A 27,990-nucleotide genomic window follows, 5' to 3' on the forward strand; every position below is an offset into this window, starting at 1 on the left:
AAATACTTTCTTACTATGGATATTCCCAAACCCTGCTACAGAAAATATATGCATATGAGGTGCTAACTATATCTTAAGTATGAAAACCTCAGAGTATTATTCACTTTTCCCCATGTAAGCACTTTGTCTAGTTCCCAGAAGCGTATCAGTCAGTAGTAGGAGACAACTTGCATCCCCTCCAAGGGCAGACTGGACAGCCATACCAACCACCACATGCCCAGCACAACATCCCCTGACTGTAGGCACATCAGCATTCTGTATTAAACTGCTAGCATCATCTGTTGGCGGAGCTACAAAACTGCAAGCAACCACTTGCAAGCAAACACACAGGCAGCTAGGAAAAGAGCTGCAGTTAGTTGGTGGAAACAGCTGAGTTTTTGAATTAGCTATGGATCTATAACACGCACTATTTAAAAGGGAAAACAGGACCACTTTGTATTAAAAGAAATCTAATGCTTAAGCTGAATTTGTACCCTATTGTCATTTAAAAACGGTGCCATTTTTGTACTCTAAGCAATTGCATTAGAGGCACTATCAACACTCACCAGTGTTCACACCAATGCCAAAACATCAGCAGTGTAACAGAAAAAGAGATGCAGCACTTATACTTCAGGGTGTTTTTTTGAGGGTTTGTTATTAGTTTTTAAATATTTCATATGCCATTTCATATAAATCCAAAGCATTAAGCAATTCCACTCAAAAGAAAAGATTAAAAGCCATTTCAGCAAGACTAGGAAACCTACATGGAAAATAATATCCTCACCCGTTTATTGTTGATTTTACCACTTGGTAACGCGGCTGTTTTGAACTCAATGTGAATACAATTTAAGTTTTGCAGAAAATCACACACCTGTATTTTTCACATGTATCAAACACACTTAAAGTTTAAAATCTGTGTGCCTTGACTCGCTCCTCTTAATGTCGCTTTAGGGATGTCCATCGTCACTGATCCGACAAGAGTCCAGCTCAGTCTCTCCCATCGGGTGACAGACCAGTTCAAAAGGTGTAGACTTCTCAAAGACGGTCTTCTCTGTAGTGCATTGTGCTAGTGCATTCAACCAGTGTGTCAGTATTCAACCATATAAGCTTGGGGTTTTTGTTAACTACACAATACAGAAATATAATTTTACATGTAGCTTTGCATGCCTTATGGCTGCTTGCCCTACTATAGGACAGTGCAATAAATACAAATATATGCACACTAGAAAAGATTTAACTGCCATGATCTACATCTCGTTTATGAGTACAAATTTACCTAGTCAACAGTATGACAAATTTAGCAGAAAAAGTGGCAATGGCAGTAATATTCTACTACAAAAACAAGGCTAGAAGCAAAGTGTTCTCAAGCTACAGAAAACCTGCTACCTCCTAATATATGATGTAGGGCCCAGTTCTGCCAAGTGCAGAGTTGTGATCAGTACGTTGCATCAGAACATGCTTTTCCCCCCATTCAACAATGAATACTTCTACAATTTATTTGGTTTTGATAACTGTTTATAAATAGCACACTATAATGACTATTAAACTATACAGCAACATGACATTTATAGCCTAATCCTGAATACAGAGTTCAAAGAACATGACTACAAAGGCCAGAGAGCAAATGTCACCGACTAAAAGCATTTCCACTTCAGAATTTATTGAATCTTCTCTTATACAAACACTTCTCGATCGCGAAACCAAAGGAACAGGATTTCCTATTCCCTCTCTGCTCCAGTAGTAATTTAGCCACACACCACCTTTATAAATTAGTGATGGATTTTAACAGGTAGCCCCTTGGGGCTGTATATTTTATATACTTTATATATATGCACATTTACTTTGAATTCTATGTAAAAGTTGAAAAAAATGTTGGAAAGAAAAACTCAGAATATATCACAGCTTTTTCAGCGAAAAAAATACAAATTAGTTTTATAACCACTATTCAATTTATCAAACTTTTTTTTTTCCTGAAGTATTTACCTTTAATTATGTACACATTACAGGAAATAAAACTTTTTCCCCAAACATCCTCTTAAGGTGACGGTTATCAATAGAATGATAGAATAATAGCTGGAAGAATATTAAAACAAATGGGGGTGATCAATTTCTGCTTTTAAAAAGTAAAAAGTCACCATATAATTAAGTACAAAAACCTGCACTGAATGACAGCTGCTGGTGTAGTAACTTGATCAGGTATGGAGACCAAGAGTATAGTAAAGCCCTATGGTAATAATATTTCTGTAGCATTCCCGCTTGGTATGTATATACTAAATGTTGGCAAAGTTTCTGTAGCATTAGCTTATACAAACACAGGAGTCCTCAGTCTGCTGCATAAAATGGAACAAGTGTGTTTTAATGCTCCTGAAATGCACCTGAAATCCAGAGTGTCACTTACAAACTGCATAAGGAAACTTTTCTTCAGAAAAATATCTGTTTGGCATCTCCAGGGCTCTGCTCCATCGGACAATAGGGGCATTTTAATCTGGGGACAAAGACAACGCGTTAGAATCGCAGCGATGTGCGACACTGAGCATTAAGCTTTTTCACCCACTAGAAAGCTATCACATTTGCAGTCATAGTCCTTCCTCTTTTTTCCCCTGTAGTATGAAACAAATGTACTTGTAAGCCATAATGCTTTCCTTGGCTTCATTAAAAGTCACCTTCAGCTGAGAGAGACCGTATCATGCTTTTTATTCTAATTATATTCTTTCTCACCTTTCACCCACACACTCCTGAATTATTAAATACCAAGAAATTACTCTTCATGATTAATCTATTATTTGCACTTCTGCACTAGTTTGTTGCATTTTTGTCATTTTAAATAGTCTGGCAGCTTTTGCTTTGACTTCCTCAGCATCCAGTGCGTTTTACTGTCTGGTTCCCAAAACGCTGTGATTTTACAACCCACTTAGATCAGCTCCTGCAGGCTGTGACTAAAGAGGTCAGCCTGGCCTCCCTGCTGAGGTCTCCGCTGATACAATTCCACCTGCTTACAGTATTTCTTCTAGCATTGATCCATTTTTCCCCCCAACTCTAAATTTGGGCCTTTTAATATCGTTAGAGCTGTGCTGTCACTAAAGCTGATCAATGAAAGCATCAGGAATGAGCGACTGGGGACAGCAATAGCGCAGCAGCAAGTCTGCTGGCTTAAAATGGCTAAAGTCACCCGTGAAGGCATAACCTTAGGCTCTTCGAACCGGGCAAAGAACGCAAACATCACTCTACATTTTCATTCACAGCATCACTTATTTTCACAGTGGATTTCGCAATACAACTTACGGCTCTAAATTAAGCTGACAGCCTCCACAGAAGCTGCATATACGTAATCCAAATTACCACTGGTTCTTTCTCAAGGAAATCCGTATGGCTCGCTCTCCCCCGTTTCCTCCTTCCCAAAAGCCTGCAGGCACCCCACTGATATCTAAGGAGGCGTATGAGTATTTCCACAGTGGTAACTCAACTACCTGCTCGATTACTGAGCCATATTTCCCCAGAAGTTTAATTTTATTTTTAAGGGATGTTTCATGCATTACTAACCTTGCTCCCAACGAAAACCTGTGTGTGTAAAAGCAGCCATTTTTAATTTAAGACAACACAACGGTACTTACAACTTGGAAATTACTCTGCTCATTGCACTCCTTCATGTAATCTCACTTTCTACAACATCAGAGGATTTATTACGCTTTTCTCCAGTGCATCAGCCCGGCTTATCGGGCTTTTAAGTCATTCTCTAGGATTAACAGTCTTCCACCAATTATGTAATTACGGACTCTGTTTTCCCAAAACACAGTACTCTAGTCTTAAGATTTGTCCTTGTCTGTATGTTGCTTGAAATAAAGGAATGGTACTTACTTGCTGCCATTAAACATTTTATTCAAAGCATCTCTTGATATAATATGACCACAGACTAATTTCATAGGTGGATTATTATCTGTTGTTTGCTGACGAAGAATAGGACAGGCAAATATTGAATGATACCAGCACTTTTTACCGAGGTCCACTTCAATCTGTGAAAGAAATTAACGTAAAAATTTATCTTGGGAAACTACGTTTCCTGACAATTATCCCTTTAGGTCATGGCCCTTACTGAATGGATTTCACAATTCAACTGTGAAGGCAGCACAACCCATTGTGCGGATGCCTGAAAATTTTCCAGCCAAAAATACTTCATTGTGATCTTAAAATGGTGATTTGTATTGCTTCTCCCCATCCCCAACAAAGCAGAGTATTCTGCCAAGGAACAAGTGCACGTCTTAGTGCAAATCTATGCCCTGGCAGGAAAATTGAGCTGATGACCCAATAAGACTTTCTGTATTTCCTAGCCAGTGATTTCCAAAGCGGTTTAGATGATAGATCTCATTTAAGGGGGAGGGGGAAAGAAAAAAGCAAAACTCTTGGATTGATTACGTTAATGTTTCTTGCAAGACTCTCCCAACACCTACACGTCATGTGAATAACGAAGTGTATCAGAATCATTTATTTTCAGTACAAACACAGAAGACACTGGTACAGCACAACTCTTGCCATCAGGACCAAGTGATTTCAGAAAGCGACATCTCACAGAGAAGAACAGGTCCATGACTTCAGGAATCAAAAATCCCAGCTTCTGTACCTGAAGCTCCTGGCTCTGACCAGTCTTCAGGTTTCTGACAGGTTTCACCTTCAGCAAAATCTGACAACAAACTTCTCACGCTACTTAATCTCTGCCTTTGCACAGCGAAGATAAGGCTTCCCACCCCATGCTGCCTCAGCAGCACACGCTAGAGACCCTTTGGTTTAGAAAACGCAAGGAGGGATGTATGTGTTGCTAACTGCTCTGCATCTGACAGCAATCTTTTCCCAAATGGTCCCCAATTAATCATTCCTGTCTGGACAGCAGGGCATGAATCTGTCACACTTGGAGGTTACGCTCCCAGTGTTACAGAAAAACTAGCTGGGAGACACTCGCCACGCGTACTTACACAGCAAGTGAATCCCTCCCAGCTACAAAGAGGCTAACTCAGTTCGTGCCCAGGTTGCACTAAACAGGTTTTCTTTCCAAATCAGGAGCAGGTCACTGGAGAGCCACACGCCTGGTAAGAGCTATAAAGGGAAACTGGGGCTTCGTAACAGCTGAACTTCATTTCAGCTGCTATAAAGGAGCTGTGCTGGAAGCATACTGCACTGGATCCCAGTCCAGTTCCCGTGTCCCCAGACGCAGCACTAATTCTTTCATCTCCTATCGGTCCGACAAAGCGTCAGTGCAAAGCACCCCACAGACAGAGCTCAAGCCTCGCTAGAGGACGTTAACGATCCTCAGTGGGATGCATTGCTGTTCCAGTCATACAGAAACATCTCATATATTCAGTGTAAGGTGAGAGTATCTGTTTCGTTAAGGCCATTTGATTAAAGACCTTTTCAACGCAAAGGGGGATAACAAGCGAAGGGGGAGGAGCAACAAACAAAACCGAGATACACAAACCTGACAGACAAACATAATGGAGACAACAACAAAAAACAACCTTCTTAGTCACTGTAATTGACAGGTCATCAACGAACTGCAACCAAACCTGGACTTTGCAACAGATAGGAGCACAAACCTGAGGGTCCCAGAGAAGAGAGGGTCGGCAGAGCTATACAAACTGCAGGAAGAACGTGCAGGGGAAGGGGATTGGGGAGGAATGGCCAGAAAGGGGTACAACAGGGGCCAGAAGAGCCGTGCCAGTATTTAAGGGTCCATGAACATGCATTTGCCTGTGAATCTAGAGTGCTGCATGTGTGCTTTCACCAGCGAACCCTTTCCAGCCATAGAGGAGGAAGGGATCTTGGCCGTCTATACTCATGTTTTATGCAAGTCCCGTATGTGGGCGCTGCTGAAGGCAGAGCCTCGCCTGCGGCAGCCCGAGCAGCCGGTCACATCAGTGTCCTTTGTGTGTGTGTGTGGGTGGCTGCCTGCGATTCGCGCTCAGCTTCGCCGCTGCTTGAACCTCCAAAGGGGAAAGCAGCAGGCACCTCCGCTGGCCTGGGACGGGGACCCCCAGGTCTCTGTACCGCAGGAAGACCCAGGCTCAGGAGCTGCTGGAGGTGGCAGCTGAGTGTAACATCCCTGAACATTCAGTACAAAAAAACCCTGAGAAGAGCATTCGCCATTAGATATCTGCCCTGGGACCGCTCCGCCTCAACTCACCGGTAGTTCATCCTTCTGGTTCCACACACCCGTGCACTGCCGTTGTTCAATAACTGCCTTGATATTAATTAGAGCTGGTAATGCTACACAACCTGCTGAAAAACTGCAGAAACAGGAAATGTTACCACACAGTGCCCATTAGGAAACCAGCGTTTTTTGCATTTCTACTTCAAAGGTTAACTGGGACACAAGAGTGTTGTACTACTACATTCAGTTTCTTGCCTGCACTTCTTAGCTCCTCTCAAGCATACCAAGCAAGAGTTTGGGCACAGGTCACCAGTTACCCTGCACCTTAGGCTAGGGCCCTCGTCTACTACATTCTGGACCGAAAACAACAGTTAATCCTTGCTCTCAGTCTAACACTGAGTTGATTTTCTTTACCACCTACTTTGATTTTGAGCTCTACAGGAGGAAGACATGATGTTAGCTTATATAAGTAGTTTATCTCTTTAACTATAGAAGAGTACACACAGCCTAAGAGTTTCCATGTAACCCACACGTACACACAACCCATAATCCTTTAATTATATGTAATTATCACGTAAAGAAACATCTCTTTCCACCTTCACTTTAAATCAAGAAAACAAATGTAGAAAAAACATAGGAAGGCAAGCGAAGGAAGAAAACCACAGCCTTTAACAAGACTGGCAGTGTGCAGCTGAACAAAGCCAGTGTCCGGACCTCTCAGCCTGCTCTGGGAGTTACCCATTACCAGAACTTAGCACGTGATTTTGAAATACTTCACCATGTTACAAAAGAAAGTATGACACTGAGTTTCAACAAATTAACCGAAGTTTTGATGGATTTAAGCCTAATGACAGTACTATAGGCCTGGAAATCCACTGCAACAGATACAGGATTTGACCTTTGTATCAGTCTGCTGTGATTCTTTGGCAGGTTATTTTACTATATGTGCAAGTTTTACTGTCTACAGATGTCACAATATTCCTCTCCATTCTGCCTCTCCTTGTTTTAATGTTTCTGCAGGAATATTTGGGCTAGTTTACTTGGGAGAGATTGGCCTGAAACCTATGGATCTCATGACTAAGCTGGGGGAGAGAGGAAATCATATCCCTCACCTCCAACTGGCCATTTTAATCCTTACACTTTGCTTTTTGATTATTTCAGCACTGTGTGTAACTTTTGATAACCCTGTAGACAGTTTATACAAGCAGTATTTGTAGAAATACAAGCATTACTGCTTTAACAGTTCTGTATGAAAGCATCTCTGGAACAGCCTTTGAGAGTACAACTACTGAAGTACACAGTAAATTCAAATGGTGTCCTGCAGCCCTTCAAGACCCTGAACCATGACCTCCTCAGGACAACAAGAGTTTTCCCACTGACTCCACACAGTAACACAGACCATGACACCTGTACAGGATTAGATAAACATTGGAGAAGCCAACCAGCCTTAAAAAAGTGACCGCTACTCATGTTCTAGAAAGCAATATATTTTACAGCAGGGATTTAACTTCAAGCTGGGTTTAATTTCTAAAGGACTTGCAGCACTCAAAGGTCATGCCAGTTTAGAAGAGCCTTGTTTATGACAAGAGTATCAATACCACCTATACTGTAAATACATTCCAGTGTAATCGATTTCACACCAGGCACAAAGCAAGCGTCCAAGCAATCCGAACATCAGTAACCGGGATTTTCCACTTCACCAAGAACCTCTTGGCCATTTGCCCTTAAAACCACATTACAGCATCAATGCATGAGCAATTAAAATGTAAAGGATTGCTGTTAATTTGACTGAAACAGGAAAAAGATGAAAAGCAAAAACTAGAGACAGAAGTTTTAAACATCTGTAAGACCCTCAAACTGAAACTCGTAATGTTTATCGTAGAAAGACAATTAATCTGAAAGTGCTCCCGTTGTTGCTTCTGTTGTCTTTTGTGACAGAGGTGCAAACAGGAGCAGCAGAAGGCTGGACAATTTTACGAGCTCTAAAGTAAGCACAGAAGTCTAATAATAGAAACATGCAAGCAGTAAAAAAAAAAAAAAAAAAGCCAAAACAAAAATAACAGGTAGTGAAGCTTCTGCTAAGCACCAAATCTAGCCCAGAAAGATACATATGATTTATTTTCTATTTAATGCCTGAAATGAAAATGAGAACAGCAGACGAGTATACCGCGGGAACTGACATCCAAAGGCTAAATAGCGGTTAATCTGTTTTATCTTCAGAGAAGCTAGGAGATTAGATGGGTTTTCCTTCACATTTCCAACAGCCTCCTACAGATTTGCATTTTGTCAGATTAGCTACTGAGCTTGAAAATGCCTCCCCCTTTCTGTGCAGATGAAGTCCAGCAAACAATTGGGAAATCTTAGCAGCTGAAATCACAACGTAACTCTTAAGCATTCTTCTAAGGAGAAGACAGGTGAAGTAATGTGTGGATTAAAACCCAAGATAGTCAAATGCTGACAGAATCATGGCCAGAGTTTTGGGAGTCTTTGCAGTTACATAGCAGGGACAGTTTTCACACATTTGCTGTGGGAATAACTGGCTGATTGCCATCCTCGTTTTTCACACTCATGTTTAAACTATGGAAGCCAAATTCCATCCACGGATGCTTCATCTTGAGCTACGAAGGTGCAGAGTAAAGCACAACAGACAGGAACCTCTGATTTCTAACCTTTGCAAGTCTTGTTAGAGCTAATTGTAACCATACTCTTTATTTAACGCAAGCTAGATGAGACTGCTTCTCAAAAGCTGTTTCTTTTGTCCTCAACAAGAAACAAACCACAACACTATGTCCCTGGTCTTAAAAGCAAGTGAAAACCAGCATACCTAACACTGAGAGGTGATTCAACTGAGAGCCCCAGCAGGGCACAGGCATCTCTTGTGAAGATGTCACAGATGTCCGCCCACTGGTTTGCATCTAATAGATGAACGTACGGAGAGTTCTCTATACCTTGCCGCAGATACACCAGGCTGCCCATCAAAACCTGAATATCTGCAAGGGACCAGGAACAGTCAGTTATTTTACACTATGAATAAGAGCTAGCATCTACAGTTTCAGCTTTTACATGGAAAACAGGCAGACAAACCATACTGATAACACACAACCTCACCTCTACTAAACACAGTTACAGCTACCACAGGACAGACACCTATGGCCACGAGAGCTCCAGGTCACTATGGACATGACAGGGGGTGTGCTGCCTATTAATTTGTCTCAAACAGGTTCACTTTTTTGTAAGCTTTCTGACACACACAGTACCCTAAAAATTAGGCTTTACTGGATTCAATTTGAGGTGGTTCACTTAACTCGCATATTCCTCATTTTCCAAAAGTTTCATTTCTCTTTGTATCACCCCACACAGCAGAAAATAGCAGACGACTATTCCAAGAACATTTCTGTGCATTTTTAACACTTTATCCTGGCAGCAGGCCTATTCCAGATGCAATCTATATATTATTTATAGAGTCAAAAACCTTAAATTTAAGCTATGTGCAGACATATCAAAATATAATTTTGTGCCCTCTTTAAAAAAAAAAAAAAAAGAGGAGTTAATTCAAATTATAAGGATTCAGGTTATACATGTTAAATACAGAAAAAAGAAGCTTCTAACAAAATTAAAATAATGGAGTAAAACACGTTTGGAACATGATTTATATTTTACTACAAGATTCCACATCCCAGTGCTTTAAATCCCCTCAACGTGACTGAAAACTTACCCTTCTGATGATTTAGGGCAAATGGCTGGAAGTTTTTTGCATACTGAAGTGCTTCTCTTTGATTTGCTGTTCCACCCATCAACAAACTAATGAAATATAATCTGTGTAGTTTAAATTCCAACGAACTGTTCTGTGCCATAAGCATTTCTCTGTTGGATACCGCCCACCTAGAAGAAACGAGGAGGTACAATAGGACATGACACAAGATTAATTACAATTATCAACCACCTATTTCAAGGACAATATGACTGCTCCCCGAACTTCTATGAGCCTACACAGAGCACAGACAATGGCAAGACCCCTCAAGAATACCGGAGCTGCTGAAGGCACACAACGATGGTACTTCTGGTGCTGCTGTACATGTTCACCTCTGCAAAGTTCAACACGCACTGGGTGGAAAGCGAGACTGAATTAGGCACAACGTAAGGTAGAAATTGCTAGAATCTACTGTATTTGGATTAATACCACTCTGAATCTTAACAATTGCAGACAGTTTTCAGCTGCATGTTGAAGAAGTTTGACCAAACCTTTCAAGAACATACTTTTCAACTTCCTCATCCGTCAAACATTTTCTCTCAGCTGCTGTGTTTATATGTGCGCCTGTGCTGCCCTGGAGAGGGGAACTGCGTCCTGGGGGCCTCGAAGACAGACATTATCAAGACCTGACAATGGGGAATAGGTGGAAAGGAAATGCTTTACCCTGCTTAAACTTTGCTTTCTGTGCTATTTCCAACTTTGGCAATAAGACCCACTTTCTGGGTCTCATGCACCACGATAACACTAATGTTTGGCTCCCAAACAACATGGAAGAATTCTTAAACACGCTGCAAGTAAAATGAACCGGAATTTTCAAGGCATTTCATGAAAAGTTACTTTATTATTTAGATTTTATCCATCCCTTCTTGTTTTGGTTTGGGTTTTTTCCTTAATTCAATTTAGTCAGGCCTAAATCAATCCAATCTTTCTCTTAAGAACTTCAAGTTTCAATGTTCTTCAGTACATCTGTTTCTCATTAGTGTTAATTAGTTATATTATTTTCACTGCAGGAGCTCCATTAAGCAAAGAGCTTTTTCACTTTTCAGTAAGGAAGTGAGGTAGTCTCTGTTCCTTAAAAAGAAGGGGTATGTGAGGCTTCTGTTCTTTTCAAGCAATACTAAAATAAGAAAATCAAGCATTTTTACAGTACTGGTAAAGCTTTCAATGCATATTAGCCTTCTGCATTAAGATGTAGCATTAATGAGCACGTATCTACTTTCAATTTGTTGTGGTGAAAGTGTCAGGAGTCTGACTTGACCAGGAAGTCTTTGTAATGACAGCAGTAACCTTTCAGTGGGAAACAGTGAAAAACGTAGCCATTCAGCTCAGAGCAAGCCCTACTGTCCCTTATTTCAAGCAGTTTCAGACTAGCAGCCTCAGAAGACTGTCAACACTGTAATTTCTACCAGGAGCGAAGGGCACCCTAACCATGGGGTGTTTGTTGCTTTGGTTTGGGGGGGGTTGTTTTTTTGTTTCTTTTTATGACCAGTGGCCACAGTTTGAACTGGGTGGCAATAAAGCTCACTCCCAACTGAGAAAACGAGAGCCTGAAGTTACCAACCATAGACCAACAAGCAGCTGAAAGACAAAAAACTATTATCAATAAACCATAAGACTAGTCCACAGTCCCATTAATGAGATATTAATCTGTATTACATCAAACAAGCCTCCATCCTCTCCCTGCCAATATTCGCAACCACATGACACAGTACTTCATCTCGCTCCGATCGAGTCTATTTTTCCAAAGCAGCTTTTAGGCAGGCTTTCCATTTTTAGCTCTTTGAGTGGCAGCACAGATTTGTATCAGAAGCAAGCAGCCACAGAAGCAAAGCCTGAGGTGTTTGCTCTAGGGCCCGCTGTTTCTATTTCTAATAGAGAGACAAAAAGACCCAAGTGAGGTTTAAAACATTCAACCCACAAACTTTCTGCCACCCTCCAAAATCATTAGTAATCACAACACCGGTTGCCCTACCTCCCCTCCAAACGATACTTCCAGCATGTTTTCACTTCTGAGACTCAAATCCATCTGAATTTTTAAAAGTTTACAGTATACTATTCAAACCACAGGTACGCAGAGCTCTCTCATAGCTCACAGGGGATTTAGTCAAAATGAATTTCACAAAGCTAGCAAAGATTAAATTACGTTTAAACGATACCCCACGGGTCCCAGCAAATACCAGGACCTGTCCGCCTTGCTGCTTTACAGACAGAAGAGAAGACAATATCTCTTCACCAGGAGATTGCAGTCAAAAGCTTTAAACTTGCAAGTCATTCCCACCAGACCTTCACATGGAGACCCACCTGGGCTCAGAAGGGCCAGAATCCACCCAGAAAGAACCTATGGATTTCCCTCCCCCATCACCAAATGACAATGAGAAAAGTCAGTGGAAATTAACGGGATCCTGCAGAGGTACAGAGCTTACACAGCCCAGGGTGCAGGGCCAGACAGGGCACCCACAAAGTCAAGTTCCACACCCCATAAAAAGAGAAAAATGTTATGGCCAGTCACACTAAATTTAATTCTGAAGTGTAGTATTTGTAAGTGTTGGAATTTGTATTAGTAAGAAAATCTGAAAAAAAAATCACAATTAGGGTCTTTTTTTTTTTTAAATCAGATACAAATACTAACTTGTCTCTATCACCACAGCAGGCCTTTCAAAGTCTTTTCAGAAAGCCATTAACCTGACAGCTCCCTTCTGATGGCAGAGCCTAGCAGCCACCCCTGTTTGCTTTGCTCCCAACACTGAGTTAAGCCGGGCACCAGCTGCAGAGCACTGGCAGAGCCAGAGAGACTGGTTATTGTTTTCATCCCACCCTTCTGCAATTTTACATGGGCAAACCCCGCCATACTCCCCTTCCTGGTTCAGGATACTGTAATTAATTATCCTTGTGTAACACCCGCTTTCTGCTTCAACGCTACTGTCAGTAGCCTAGCCCTAGAACAGGCCAGTTTGGGACTGCTTTTATGCACCCCTGAAGCTGTACTTACTGATGCCAGCTTTAGCCATTTACTAGCTTTTTGCCCAAAGAGCACAAAGCCACTCCTCCAAGCTCCTCTCACACAGAGGCCGGCCCTCCAGGAGCGGTTTCTATCCCTCCTCCTGAACACCCACGTCTGCTGGGAAATAATACGGGAAATACATTCACTAGCGTCAGCAGTTCTGCGGAGTAACTGGGCATTTAAAACATCAGGCACCTCCTAAACTCTACGGTTTTGTCACATTTTATCATCCTCACTGACAACCACGTCTTTTACATCAGCATGACTACAAATAAGGACCCCCTGTGCCCAGCAGCAGGTGAAGAGCAGCAGATAGCTTTGGCACAGCAGAGTTTAAACAGAATAAACATTGTAAACAGAAAGGAGCCCGGGTGGGGGAGGGAGCCCAGCATACAAACTGTGTGGACAATACCCCCTGTTCTCTGTCCATTCAGCTGTCTGGGGAATAAGAGCTCCTTTGAAGAGGGACCATGCCTTCGCCTTTGTTTGAAAAATATTTGACACGTTGCAGGAACTACAAGATACGACCAAGTAGCAATAAGTGAGGCCTAACGCCTAGCAAACAGGAGCTAAAATGAATTTAGTGACTTCATGTGGAAGGACATAACAGCAAGTTACCATTCCTCAGAAAGTGTCCTTCACAGCAGCTATGTTCCTGTTTGTACTACAAGAGATACGTGGTGTAGCTGACAGTAAATCCTGTTTCAGTCATAACATCAGGCATTTCAGTGTTGCTTACCACCAATTAGCCAATTCAACAGCAATAAATCACCTGAGCTTTCAACCTGTGTAACTATATTCAAAGACTTAACTATTTAGGTCAAACTTTGCATGACCCAGAGGAATAATCCAGGATTTGATTTATGAACATCACGGTTCCCTGCACTCAGTTTAGATGCTAACAAGCTCCGAACTGACATACCTGTGTCAGTCCGTGTTCAAGAGAAAAGAAAATGTCTGTTTATATGAAAATGTACTTAATAATGCAAAAACAAGTATCTTAAGTATATGAATTATGCTCTGGAATCACAGAATGGTAGGGGTTGGAAGGGACCTCTGTGGGTCACCCAGTCCAACCCCCCTGCCAAAGCAGGGTCACCTACAGCAGGCTGCACAGGACCTTGTCCAGGCGGGTCTTGAATATCTCCAGAGAAGGAGAATCCATAACCTCCCTGGGCAACCTGTTCCAGGGCTCCATCTCCCTCAGAGGAAAGAAGTTCTTCCTCACGTTCAGATGGAACTTCCTGTGCTTCAGTTTATGCCCATTGCCCCTTGTCCTGTCACTGGGCACCACTGGAAAGAGTCTGGCCCCATCCTCCTGACACCCACCCCGCAGATATTTATAGGCATTTAGAAGGTCCCCTCTCAGCCTTCTCTTCTCCAGGCTGAACAAGCCCAGCTCCCTCAGCCTTTCCTCGTAGGAGAGATGCTCCAGTCCCCTCATCATCCTCGTAGCCCTCCGCTGGACTCTCTCCAGTAGCTCCTCATCTTTCTTGAACTGGGGAGCCCAGCACTGGACACAGTACTCCAGATGGGGCCTCACTAGGGCAGAGTAGAGGGGAAGGAGAACCTCCCTTGACCTACTAAGACAGAATGAAAGACAGAAATTTTGAATTTGCTTTGGTTTCATTGTTTCTATTTTTAAATGGTCACTTCAAAGTCGGTTTGGGTTTTTGTTTGTTTGGGTTTTGTGGGTGGTTTGGTTTTTTTTTTTTCCTTACTTCTGAGACCAACCTAGTCTTACCAAAACTCTCGCAGCTTAAAAAAAACAACAGGCTGAGGGGTTGCTTTGGGTTTTCTTAATTTTAAATCAAAAGCTATTCTGAAACAGTACTGCACAGTTATGTACCCACTACTGCAAATCGTAGAACAGTAGCCCATGAGACATTTCATCACCTTTCCCTCCTCACTGCCACTCTACAACCATTAGACGTGTAAACTGGTGCTAAAAGTCTACTAAGGTCAAGACAGTATCCTGGTCTAAGGTTGATAGACAGACCTCAGATACTCCCAGAGTTGGTTTTCCTCTGAGCATTCAGCATTACCCACTGACTTGCATTAACCGTATCGGTTTTTCAGGAGAAATCTCTCTACCTGATCTCACCGTCAGCCCAGGCTCCCAGCAGCAGCTCACGGGCCACAGAGATGTTTCCTGCTCTGGAAGGGACACACCTCTCACCCAGCATTAATCAGCACCCACCCAGCAGCAGCAGCCAGCAAAGTACACACCTGTCCTCTCACCGCCTCTTCCCACCCCATGGTCCCTTCTCTGGAAAGGGAGAGCGACTTGAGGAAAAGCGAGAACTTGGATCCTGAGTCCAGCTCTGCTCACCCCACAGGCTTGGTGAAGCCAAAGAGACTTGATGGTACCCAACACCTTTAATAAGTCCCAGCACCCTTCCTAACAGGCTTCGCTAACAATTCACTATAAGGCTAAGTACCATCATAGCAGACAACCATTTCTCCAAGCCATGTTTCTTCCTGAAACCTTAAATCGGCATCACAAATGCTTCAAGTTAATCCTTAATCTAAGAAAGAGACCCTTAACTAAGCACTGCCCATGGGGAGGGACACAGAGGGGATGAAAGGAGGAAGGGGTTCACTCAGTGACTAGACCGCTCAAAGGACCAACAGGGACATACTAAAGACAGTATTTAAAACAAAAACTAAGGATTTGTTAAAAGCATTCAAAAAATAAGAGAAAAAAAATCTGAGTAAACTCACTCTAGCGCAGGTCTCAAAACTCTAACTTTTAATGCTTCCAATATCCGATTTAACTCCACAAATGGTTCTTTTTGACTTTGATCTATTGATAGACCAGATTCCTGGGGAAAAAAAAAAAGTCAGTTTTTAGTTAAAGCATAAAAAACAATGGGATTAAACTGCTGTTTTTCTGACAGCTTAAACATTCACCTGGAACATTCCAATAAGGAGGCTAACACAAAGCGTAATTTTCCATAGTCAGTAACATTCAACACCCACATTTGTCGTTACCTGACAAAGTTCCTCAGCTACATCCAACATTCCCTGCCGGAAGAAGTGCTCCACCATCACCTCGTTGAGGATTCGCTGGCTGTCGGCCTGCCAGCACCCATCTATCCCCACGCTGCTGATGTCAGAGTCAAAATTCTGAAACGTGCAAATCAACAGTTAACAGGCTGGAACAAACTGCCCCACGTATTTTTTTTCTTTAATTGTGCAGGACACCTTATGTCTCCACCCTGATGCTTTCTGCCTATTACTCAGTTGGCCCTCAATTACCTCCTGTTCAAAGTGCAACGTATCTGTCAGCTGCTTCATTATCTCCCGCGTACAGAAGAAGAAATCCTTTGGCTCGCTCTTTTCAAGGCTGAATACTATCCCCTATAAGCAATTACACTTACAAATTACACGTCTAGCTAGCAAACTAGAAATCTAGTTAACTAATAAAGGGGTTTCCAGACCGTGATGTGTTTTTGAAAGAAGTATCTGCAGAAAAGGCTTTTTCCATATGTGAAAACTGAAAATGCATAAAGAACAGAAAACAAAATCGCCTACACCAGAATCAAAATAGCGTTATCAATACATCACTGTCACTACAGCACACCAAATTAGAAGTAAAAGCTTTAACTCAAAAATTATTTACATAGCTGGGGGGGACAGACAATGCCGAAGGAGGAAAATGCCACTTCTCCCCACCCCCAAACGACAAGGAAGCTCAAATCTCTGAAGACCTCAACACCCCAGCAACAGGATGAGCTTTGAAGATGAGAGATCTTTTACAGATCTAACCCCGATGATCCTACTGCCGTGTATTTTTAGGCCAGTGGCCTACGGACATATTCCAGGAATAAGTAAAAATACTGCCACGGTGACTCTTCAGTAACACTTGGCACTGCGCCTCTTGGCAGCAGGAGAGCAACACATATTCTAACTCAAGATGTAAAACGGGATTTTAACTGCTAACATGTTTTATGACCAGGGCAGGCAGGTTAGTCTCAATAAAAATCCTCACCCACTGCCTAAAACAAACCTCTTGTGAAAGTAAGAGCCTAGAAGTCAGCACATTGCTCGCTGCCTGACCTGGTGGCCTGCCGACTGCGGCTCTCTTCCAAGAAGGAACTTCAAAAATCACAAGTTTGGTGCGAACAGCAGTGCTTCAGCTACAGCTCTGTGCCGATCGACAGTCCTGCACAACATGGGAACACCTACCTAGCACAAAGGCACGCTTCTGTCAAAGCAGGCAGAGCAAACACCAGGAGGTTGGTAGAAGCTACCTGTCCAACACGCATTATGGGTTCCCAACAGCCAGCACAACGCCGGAGCGGCAGGTTAGCCCGTGCCCGACCCGCTGCAAGGTCTGCCAGCGCAAAGCTGGATAACCAGCTTCAGAACAAATCTGAGCAGGTGACGTGGGGTTATGTTAGCCTGGCACTCTGTATCCCAGGGACGCGACGTCGCTGACCTGCAGTAGGAACCCAAAGAGTCACATGTTGTTTTGTCAAAACACACGCCAGGCAACAGACGTTTGCAGAGCAACGCTGCCAAAAGCATTCGGGAGCGTGCTATTAACCTGCTTCAGAAGTTAAATCGAGTTGGAAGGAGGTTCTTAAATTAAAAAAAGTAGCGAACATCATCAGGGCAGCTTCAAACTTTCAGACCAAGGAGTCACTTTTGCCCTGCACAAGTCTCTCCTGCCCAGCTATGCCTCACTGCTTTCTCCTCAGGAGGCAGCACGTGCCTAACCGCAATTCAGACGTCGGCCTCAAAGACTGAATCTGCTGCCTTTCCAGGCTGGCTGGAGAGGACCCGAGTGGCATGCAGTGACCAGCCACAGTGAAGATGGATGCATGGTGGCATCTCCCACACAGCGTGGATCAGCCCTTCAGAGGCAGCCTTACTAACAGGGAGCATGTCCACCTCCGAAATGGCGAGGGGGCACATCAGCATAGATCTGTAAAGCTTCTCATTCTTCCTTCCATCACTCCACACAGCTCAGCTTCACACTTCGTCTTCTTTTTATTTGCCACTTCTTAATTTCCTTCATCAGCCACGTCCACACCTCCTTTGATGCCGCTCTGTGTCACCGTAAGAAGAGGCAGCCTTCTCATCCCTGCACGCACGCGTGGCTTCAAAACCACCACTCCCTTCGGGTCTCCTAGCAAACTTTCAGTAAAACACTGACCTTTAGCTAGCAATTGTCTCTTCCATCTTTCAGAGATAGCAGAGCAAGATAAACATTTGAATTCTTGCCGTTGATGCAAGTCTCACATTTAACAACATTTTCACTTGGGTGTCTTAACCTGTAAGCTCCTTGTCATGCTGCTTGTCTTTATGCTGTATCTTGAAAAAACTTCAGCATCCTGAAGACTAAATAATTTCTGCCAACCCTGAGAAGCCTTTAAGGCTCACCACCATCGCCGATTCTTCTGTCACTGTCTACAGTGATATGTCCACATCACACAAATCCACCAGCAATGCACCAGAGGAACATCAGAGGCAGTAGCAAGAAAACACAAGCTGACTTTTGTTACTTAGGTTTCAGGGGCTGGGGGAATCATCAGTAATCTAAAACCAATCGACTAAGTTCTTTCTCACGCAATTTCAAGTCCTGCTGAATGTGTAACCCTGTAAGAAGAAACTGTCGTTTTCTGGGCAGTTTACCAGCCATTAGAGCTGAACCTACGCCTTCAACATCATCACGTCCTTCTCATCGCTTGGGGGCAGAGGTGGTAGAGCCACCTACCTCAGTTCCTTCACAAAATCCACATTTTGTTCTGAAACACCAAACCTATGAGTCTTGAGAACCTTTTCAAAACTCCATTGTAAATCAGATTTTTTAAATCCCATAAAAGATGGTAACAATGAGTCATATCAACCTAGATGTGCTGCACTTTCAAGGCACATTACACAATCTGAGGACCTCAATTTCTTTTCTCCCCCTCATCCATTCTCCAATCAACCCAGTCTTGACCAGGTTCTTGTTTCAGTAACTGTTTTTAAAGAAAAAAAACAAACAAAAAACCAAACCAATTTCTGAGGTTTTTATTACACATGGGATTCTACAGCTCTGCCTCTTCTCAGCCCTGAGGAGCTTCAAGAACTGACTGCACATATTACAGTGAGTGACTGTCACATGTCAGAACAAATTACTGCCTGCCTTTGGCTTACATATTTCATAATTGTCATGCATGCATGATATGCTGGTGACTACACAACTCAGTTTTGTTTTCTAAATGCTAACAGTATGCTAACTGATAGCATGTGGGGTTTATTAATATTTCAGAAGTTGGAATTAATTCAGTAAATTACCAACTCCAGAAAGGTTATTTTGTGCTTTTCAGGTTTTAAGCTTAGCAGAGTGTCAGTTAATATTCCTGAGAAACAAGCCTTTTTTTTAAGATTCTAACTAGCAAGCCTAGGGCTCAAATGTAGAATAGTATGTGCTAAATGTACCAATGATACAACGTAAAGTACATTACTGATGATTGCCGAAATGTGAGCAGGACTTCCAGACATGCACACACACAAGACGGACCATTTTAACCAACACAGCCTTCCATGTTATTAGTAACAACGTGATATGAAGGAGGATGATGATTAAGGACAGTTTTATTCCTCAGTTTCTCAGTTAAGATTACTTTATGCATTCCTCTCTTCTCCTGAATTCTGACCCAAAATACAAATGAAATACATTTTTTTACCTCATCTGTTCTGTTGTTGGTTCGTAAGATAAAGCTGGACTTGCAAAGACTCCGTATTTACCTGGCTATCTTCTTCACAGCAACATAATTAAATGATGTTCAGTAAAGGCTTTTATTTTGTTTGTATCCAAGTTTTTACATGAAACAAACACTAACTTTGGTAAAAGTCTGCTTCCCCAAAAGAAAGACTGGATTCAAATGTTTACCCTTTAGAAACAGGCTTAAAATTCAGAGATAAAAATGGAAGGAGCTACCATTTACTCCACTTACTTTCCTGAAGGCAGGCATTTAACCACTGCTCAGACAGATCGCTGCTAGAGGGAAAACATTTACTAGCCCCACCAAAAACACTCTGAGATGAATTCAAACCATTCCAGAAGAGTGATTGATTTACAGGGAGACTGATGAGCGAGCTACCTGGTAACAACCTGCTGAACAACAGTGACATGATGAGTTCTGGAAGCAGAGCAAATGCTGGTACAATAAAAAAAAAAAACACCCTGGATGCAAACATTTCCTTTCAAAGGAGAAAATGCTTTTTGGAAGAAAGGGTAACGCTTCATGCCACAGAAGCATGTAATCCATCCAGAAATACTACGAAAAAGGTCTAGCTTATTAGGCAAGCTTTCCAGGAACTGCTAACTAAAAAGCAACACACAAAAGTTTTGGCATTTCAGACATTAACATGGTTTATATTCGATGCCAGATTTGAACTTCATTTTTCAAACGTTTAGGAGCTGTGAACTCCACAGGCAGACAAATCCAGGCCACATCCAAATTCGTAAGCAACGACTACACTAACTCAAAAACCAACAGACTAAACTTTACATGTAGGTACAACCCTGCCTCAACAGTGGAAATAAGAAATTTAACCTGAAATTTGCCACAAGCAGATAATTCAGCAAGTTCTTTCAAAATCCAAGCTTGTTAAGCAGGAAGTTTGTTGATTCTACGTGTAACAACAGCCATCCTTCGGACACATCACACAAAATTGGTACCAATTACAGCATGTTTCCCAATCTCAAATCAGGCAATAAAATAATGAGTTACAATCATCTGTGCCTGAGCACATAGAGCTAGGAAGACCACAAGCAGTGTTCTGGAGCTGTTATTCCATCTATAAAATAAACCATGAAAAACGCTGGAATGAGGATTTACATGTGACAGAAACAAAACTCGAATCAAGGGTTGTGCTTCTTTAAATTCGAACGAGCGTTTTATTTAGGAAGCAGTAGTATTTTGCCCAGAATGTGTTGAGAATCAATTCACCGCGTCAATTACACTTAATTACTTCTATTGGTTTAAGCTTAAGTATATTATGGGGAAGGAATGGGGGGAGGGCAATTTCGACAGGCTAAGGGACTCGCATGCCCTCAATGACTTTGCTGACAGGTTTCAAGCGTATTTGCCAGCAGCCCAGGGAAATCACATTAAGTACATATGGAAGATTTCCTTCAAATGTCACTGTCCAGGGAAGCACTAAATTCCACCTGGATTTAAACATTACACATCTTTATCTGATAAACAGGCCAAGACTTCAGGGTATATTTTAAATTAGTTCTCGTAAGATACTACAGTCAGGGAAAACTAATAAAATTCAAACTACTTGCATTAAAAAAAAAGTCCAACAAAGTCCATATTTAAGGAGTCAATCCTAACCGACGCTCTGACCTTCATAAAAATACTTCCTTCATTACGAGCAGGACTGGGGACTCACGCAGTCCCCACTGCTTCTGGTCTTTTGAAGCAAACATCGCAGACACTAAGCAAGACTGAAAATCCTGAGGAATGAGCACACTGAATACAGCAAGTTGAGCTCATTTTTGAACACCTGGCTGAAACAGCCCTTCTGACACAGGGTATCCTACTTCTGACAAAGTATCCTTTCTACTATTTCACAAAACCGTACACTTGAAATTTAAAAAATGCTTTTGTTCACAGCTATCCTTCTTCAAATAAAAATACTAGATAAACTTCAGACAGCGGGACAGAAACAAAACTGGAAAAACTATGCACGTGACAATTGAAACAGCTATTTGGAGATTAGACTCAAGTCTAAACTCTATTAAGCTTGCAAGTGCTGCTTTCTTTGGCTTCTAAGAAATACCATCACCAATTTCCATTGAATATTCACATCCTCTGTACAGGACCTAGGGTTGCTCTACCTCAGAGTATTTAAATGCAAAAGGCATAGCCAAACCCGAAACCTTACTTTTACCAAGTCCACTTGCTGAAGCAGAATAGGAAAGTTTCAAGCTCAGGCCAAGATTACATAGATTTATTTCAGGCTTCAAGCCAGTAATAAGGATGGAATTGTACTCTAGTTAATTGGTTTAGATACAGCAGCAAGGATTAGAGACAGATGCGTCCTTAAGCTTTGGACAACAGTGACGCTTGCGTTAAAGCTGTTAGTACAAAGTTTGAGCTCTCCATGATGGTCAGCCACAGACACAAGCAAAAAATGTTAGTTGCACAGATATTCTGTCTAATAATGGAGCAATACCTACTCTGTCTTTTCATCACACTACTGTTAAATTATGCTTTAACAGCTTATCATTACTAACAGTTTAAATGAGATTCCCAAAGGATGAACAAGTATTCTGTAATGCTGCAAATGTCTTCATCCAGATGAAAAGACTCCTTTACTAGTGTCTTAGTAAGATCATAACGTGCACCTCAGACCAAATGTTTAGACCCTATCAACATAAGCACATTCTGATATGAAACTATCACATAAGAATGTCCAAAAAGGCAAGTACAAGACTCCCTGTATACAGAACTACTTTATACGAAAGAACCTCCAGATGAAGAAAAGCATGACCTGAAAGTATACATGTAGCACCACTTACCACAAAAGAAAAGAATTTTAGTATCTTTTCAAACAATGGTCAATAGCTACCTACCAAAACATATTCAGATCCCAGTTATTCTTGAACCTGGAATTCATATAAGAATGTCTCACGTGCAAAGCTTCAAAGACAAGCTGCCCTACCTTATTACTTCTTATGGCACAGACACAGATACTACGAGAAGCTGAATCTACTCCACTCGCATGGAGAACACTGCATGTTATAAAACTAAGCCCTAAGAACCAACACCACACCTGAAATAAGTACAAAATGTCTTTCTTCGAAAAAATCTGGTTTTATACTGCCTTCTAGAACACAACACCACTTTTGAGTTATTTGCTGCTGACAATTAACTAGAAATGCAATACATATATATTAAAACCCAGTATTTCTTATTGAGACAGATACTGAAGTAAACAATTTGCTAAACTGATACAACACATGCTAAGTCTAGTAATATCTACGGGGCATGTTCTCTCGGAAATTAAGAGATCTAAGCTGCCCCAGTAGGAATACTCTGTATACAACAAGTTCTGAAAGCAAGTATTGTACAGCCCACTGTCCTGCCTCTGCCCAAAGCCTATGCTTCTGTAGTTGACAGAAAGATTTAGTTGAGAATAATTGTAGCATAAAACCAAATTTTGGAAAGCAGAGTACGCATCACAGAATATATGCAATAATACAATCAAACCACAGTATAAATACCTTATCAATGGCTTTTCCAACTCGGGATACGCTGCTGTGAATATCTTTATGATCAGAGGCCAGTTTTTGAACTGTGTCTTTTATTCTTTTACAACACTGTGTCATAACAAGTGAAATTGTGCCCGACAAGTCTCCATCTTGATCTAGACAAAAAAGAGGAAAATTACTAACTTTGTTACAAACAAATGATAACATTAAATATGCAACAACGTACAAAGAGAAGAAATGGTATCAAAAGAAAGAAGTGCAACATAGAGAGTATTTGCAAAGCAGCAGCAGTTTAACTGAAGGAAGATGTACAGGAACCCGTGGAATCAGGAATCCAGCTGGGTGCACAATAGCATCAAACAAGTGCAACAGTTTAAAAAATTAATGTAAAGATCTCATGTGTCTCAGGCACAGCAGATAAATAAACACATCTCGAAGAAACACCCCAATCCACAGATCTCACAGGATATAATAGGAAGCTACTGAACCTACTACAGGATCAGTTTTCTTCTAGACAGTTCCCTGAAGACAAGTCAGAACGTCATGTTTAACTTCAATGAGGTGCCAGCAAAATTTGGATTAATGAGGGCCCAATTAATTCTTGCCCTGCAAGCTACCCACTTATCTCAGACTCTGTTTGTATTTGAGCTGTGTGAAACTTTTGCTTCCTGACCTGCGGAAACAGCTCTGAACAGTTCAGCCAACCAGTCTCAAATTTTCCTCGACGGATGAGAAACAAACAGCCCGTAAAGGACCTGACTGTGAACATCAGATCCACTCTTCCTTGTGATAACATTTATCCTCTATAAAGTGTGGCATACTTAAACTGATGTCCCACCAACAGCTGCAATGCTGTATGACCCATTCTGTGGGCAAAATAATAAATACAAAAGGCTTGCAAGCTCCTGACCACGTCACCGCATCAGTTTACAACCTTCGTGCCTCTACTCGAACATCACTTTAGTGATGTTTAGCTTTAGTCGGAAAAAATTTACATTCTTCTGTGCTTTACTTCCAGCTTATTATTTCAAAATACAAGGAGGATCTTACCTCTGAAGGTCGCTCCTTCCTCAAAGATCATTCTACCTGAAGAGTTCTTCCTTCAGCGACACAGACTTAGCAGCCTTCAACTGCACAGGAAGGCTAATTTAAGCAGCCCAGAAATGCTTCCCTGCCATTCCGGATCCAAACCCTTCATGCGAAAAAATAAAATCCCCAAAATATCTCTTTCTTCGAAAGATTTAAAAAGCTACCACTTTTTCCATAAAGTTTGTTCCGTTCTCACTTCGTACTTTAGAACACCTTTGGTTTCAGCAGCACGTTAGAGTCCAGCACCTGGTGTTTCACGGAAACACAGGTGCATCGGAGCGGCAACCCGAGAACAGAAGCAAACTGTAACCCCTCGACTGCCCCCTGAGCAACACGCTAAGCGAAAGAAATCCCGACAAAAGCTATAATCACAGGCAGCAGGTAATGACCTACCAGCCACTTCTTCTAGACACCTTTCCTTCTGCGTCCTAACTCTCAACCCCTGCTGCTGATGCCAACAGCGAAGCCAGCCTTCCGTCATCACACACCAGAACTTGCTCGTCTCTAGAAAAGTAAACAGCCTCTCCTCGGCCCTGCAAGCCCCAGCCGAGGAAGCTTTCACAGCATTTTTGCAACAGCCATAGCTGTTAAGGAAAAACAAAAATAAAAGATAAAACATTTTTGCCTCCCTCCAGTCCCATGAAGCTGACGATCCCCTCCCGGGCAAACGGCTAACAGGGCTCTGTTTTTCCTAGTGAACGACTGAGGAGTAATAGGATGAAAACAGTCCCTTCAGCGCACGTTCACTAACTCAACTCTACGCATCCTGAATTAAAAATGAAAATTTCACTCAACTATTACATAAAGCTCGCCTCCTAAAATTATTTCAGGAATAATCGTTATTTCTCGGTTGCTATTTCATTTTTCTGATAGACACTTAACAATCACATGAAAGATCTTCAATAACTGTCTCATGACTTTTGCCAAGACAAAATGCTCAGAGCTTATGCAACAAGCAAATGGAAACACGCATTCCCCAGTAAACAGAGAGGTTAAAATACACTCTTATTAAAAGCCTTTTTTTTTTTGCAAGAAAAGCCATTAAGCCAAAACCCAAGCAACTTACATGCGTAACTGTTTTTACCCCAAGCAAATATGTGAATTACTGTCCCTTAACACTTACTGTAGCAGAAACCAACTGCAATAAAGCAATGAAAATGCCTACACAGGAAAAGCCATCAGAGCCGTAAGGGAAAAGACTTCCCTCTGCACCCATTTCTTTCAGCTTTGATTAAACTATGAGCTACTTCTAATAAATCAGCAGAAAAAAACCTGCAGACTGTCCTTCCAATAAATCAGTGTTCACAGAACACCACAGACCAACAGCTTCTCTCTGTATTGTGTACGTACAGTCATAAGGAAAAAAAAAATAACACACGGCACGGGGAAGAGTCCAAAGCCAAGTTTACTCCGCCAGACACATTTATACCATCCAAGAACAGGCAATCCTGCCTTGGCTGCTCCAGGTGGCGAGATATATTAAGAAAAACAAACTTTGCCTTCCTATTCACAGGCCTTGGCATAGGGTTGTTCTGTCCTTAGATTTTAATACGAAAAAAGCTCAGGAAATTTTAAAAGACTGTATGAGTAAGGAAAAGAAACCCAGTTTAAAGGTTCAAGCAGCTTCTAACAGTTTCTTTTCCTCCACCCACTTCTTTTTTATATCCTCTGACTATTTAAGGCCTTTTCATTCACTGTTGCTCCCAAATCTTGTCTTACAGAACTAATTTCTTCTTCAGCTGTATTTTCTCTTCTTTCCCTTTTTCATCCTATACACAAGCATATTTCTGCAGTTCAGACCCCTGAATCAGAGCATCACATTAAGATGTCTGGCTGCTTCCACTTCCCTCGATTTTCAGAAATACTCAGGATACAGTATACAACAGCTGCAAATACCTGTTCCTATTAGAAAGTTATAAACACCATGTTCAACAAAAAATAAGAATTTTACCACCTATGAAGCTAGCTTACCCTCACATGCCAAAACAGAACAGAGTCCCCAGATGTTTGAGGGTAAGCTAACAACATACTGGCTTCATTGCAGAGTACTTAATAAAAGAAAGCTCAATTTGGGACACACTCTGCTGGCACAGCATCACCACTTACTGGGTGAGGGCTGAAAACATGCCCAGGGCCTTCACAGCACAGTCCCAAAAACTCCTAATCCAAGTCTGGTCCGCAAACCCAATGAGGACCCTGAAGGAACTGCACACTGGAACTTTTTAACTGTATGATGAAGAGAGTAAAATCTCTGGCCCTGCAACAGGACTCTCACAGACAAATCTTTACAGCCCCAGAGTCCCTCGCAGATCAATACAAGTGTATAGGGTCACGCCACGCAGCTTTCCAGGCCAGCTCAGCATCTCAGCTCGTGAAGACACGCGCTTTACCGACTGTCCTGAACGCACAAGCCCAAACTGTTTCGAACAGCACAAACCACATTTCTTGAAACACAGTGCAAAACAATGCCAAAAAGACCAAACGTTATTTCATCCCCAATTAATGCCTCGGAACCAGGGCTCTGTGTTTGCTCTCTGTGGAAATCGCTGTGTACACACGGCAGCTCTGGTACACTCGTGTTTATGTTCCTGGAATTACACGCACTTGGGAGTGAGCTCTGCACCTGTATTTGTACAAGAGTACAACAAACGTGTTTTTGTCTGAACCAAATAAAAACAGATTCCGCAAAACAGTGAAATAGCACAGTTTGCTCTCAAAGTTTGGGCCCAGCAGTCTGCAAGTTCCCATTTTTTAATCCCTGAGCCATCACTCACTTCCTGCATGGCCCTGGGTAAAGCACTTCAGCTGTCTCACCATCCCCTCCCACTCCATCAATAAACACTGCATCGCCTCCACCTCGGGGATTTCGCAAGGTTTAAACGCCCCGTGTTTACAGGGCGCTTCGGCCACCCAGCCCGCCTGCGCCAGTGCTCAACCCCAGCTGTAAAACACAGGCGAGACTTCGGAGGCCGTGTTGACTTCCTGCTGAAGAGCGGCTTTACCCTCACCGCTTCCAAACCCAGCCACGTCAAAAGAAAACAACTCAGTGACTTAGGAGGGGGGGAAAAAAAAAAAGAAATGGGGCAGGGGAATAAAGCAAGCAGGGCAGCCGTGCTGTTTATTTACTCCCCCTGGGGGTGACCAACCCCACCATAACTCCATAGAAAGGCGCAGAAGGTCTGGACACGGGGTCAGGCACAAATGCTCCTCTTCAGCAAAGCACGAGGGGGGGGGGGGGGGGGGGGGGGGGGGCGATACCTGCTCCCACCTTTCACTTCTCGCCGTCAGAAAGGCAGACAAAGCCCCCCAGCACAGACCTCCCCAGGGCCGGGAGCGCTCTCCAACCCCGAGGCTGAGGGGAAAGGGGGGCGGAGGGTTTCCCATCCCCCAAAGGCCCGAAGTTTGGGGCCTTTTCGCCCCGGAGGCAGGAGCCGGGCCCGGTCTCCTCAGGGAAGGGGTCGGGGGGGGGGGGGGGGGGGGGGGGGGGGGTGTCTCCACGTACTCTCGGTCTGGAGGATCTCCCGGCGCAGCCCGCCCGCGTACTGGATGAGCTCTTCCAGGCTGCGCTCGCAGAGCTGCCCGTAGCCCGAGAACTTCTGCAGCACCTTCTCCAGCTCCCGCTCCACCGTCACGCACTGGTCCATAGCGCCCGGCACCGGGCCGCGCTGCTGCTGCTCTTCCTCTTCTTCCTCCTCCTCCTCCGCCGCCGGGCCCCCCTCGCTGCCCGCCCCACGCTCGCCGCCGCCCGCCAGCACCGTCCCGCCGGCGCGGCCCAGCCCGGCCCGGCCCGGCCCGCCGCTCCCTCCCAA

At 42.9% G+C, this 27,990-nt stretch overlaps 1 protein-coding gene across 1 annotated transcript; it reads right to left on the bottom strand.

Annotated features, from left to right (window-relative positions):
* Positions 1-744: 744 nt before the first annotated feature.
* Positions 745-27,933, bottom strand: RMND5A (required for meiotic nuclear division 5 homolog A). The gene is made up of 9 exons (XM_075420304.1): positions 27,684-27,933; positions 23,105-23,247; positions 15,862-15,996; positions 15,592-15,692; positions 9,831-9,997; positions 8,940-9,105; positions 6,149-6,251; positions 3,835-3,989; positions 745-2,464 (listed from the first exon to the last, which is right to left on the bottom strand). Exons 1-9 carry the CDS (start codon positions 27,823-27,825, stop codon positions 2,401-2,403), a joined length of 1,176 nt encoding a protein of 391 aa, XP_075276419.1. The 5' UTR covers positions 27,826-27,933; the 3' UTR covers positions 745-2,400.
* Between the last annotated feature and the right edge of the window lie 57 nt (positions 27,934-27,990).

The sequence above is a fragment of the Opisthocomus hoazin genome, chromosome 5 (assembly GCF_030867145.1).
Source record: "Opisthocomus hoazin isolate bOpiHoa1 chromosome 5, bOpiHoa1.hap1, whole genome shotgun sequence".
NCBI classification, from domain to species: Eukaryota; Metazoa; Chordata; class Aves; order Opisthocomiformes; family Opisthocomidae; genus Opisthocomus; species Opisthocomus hoazin.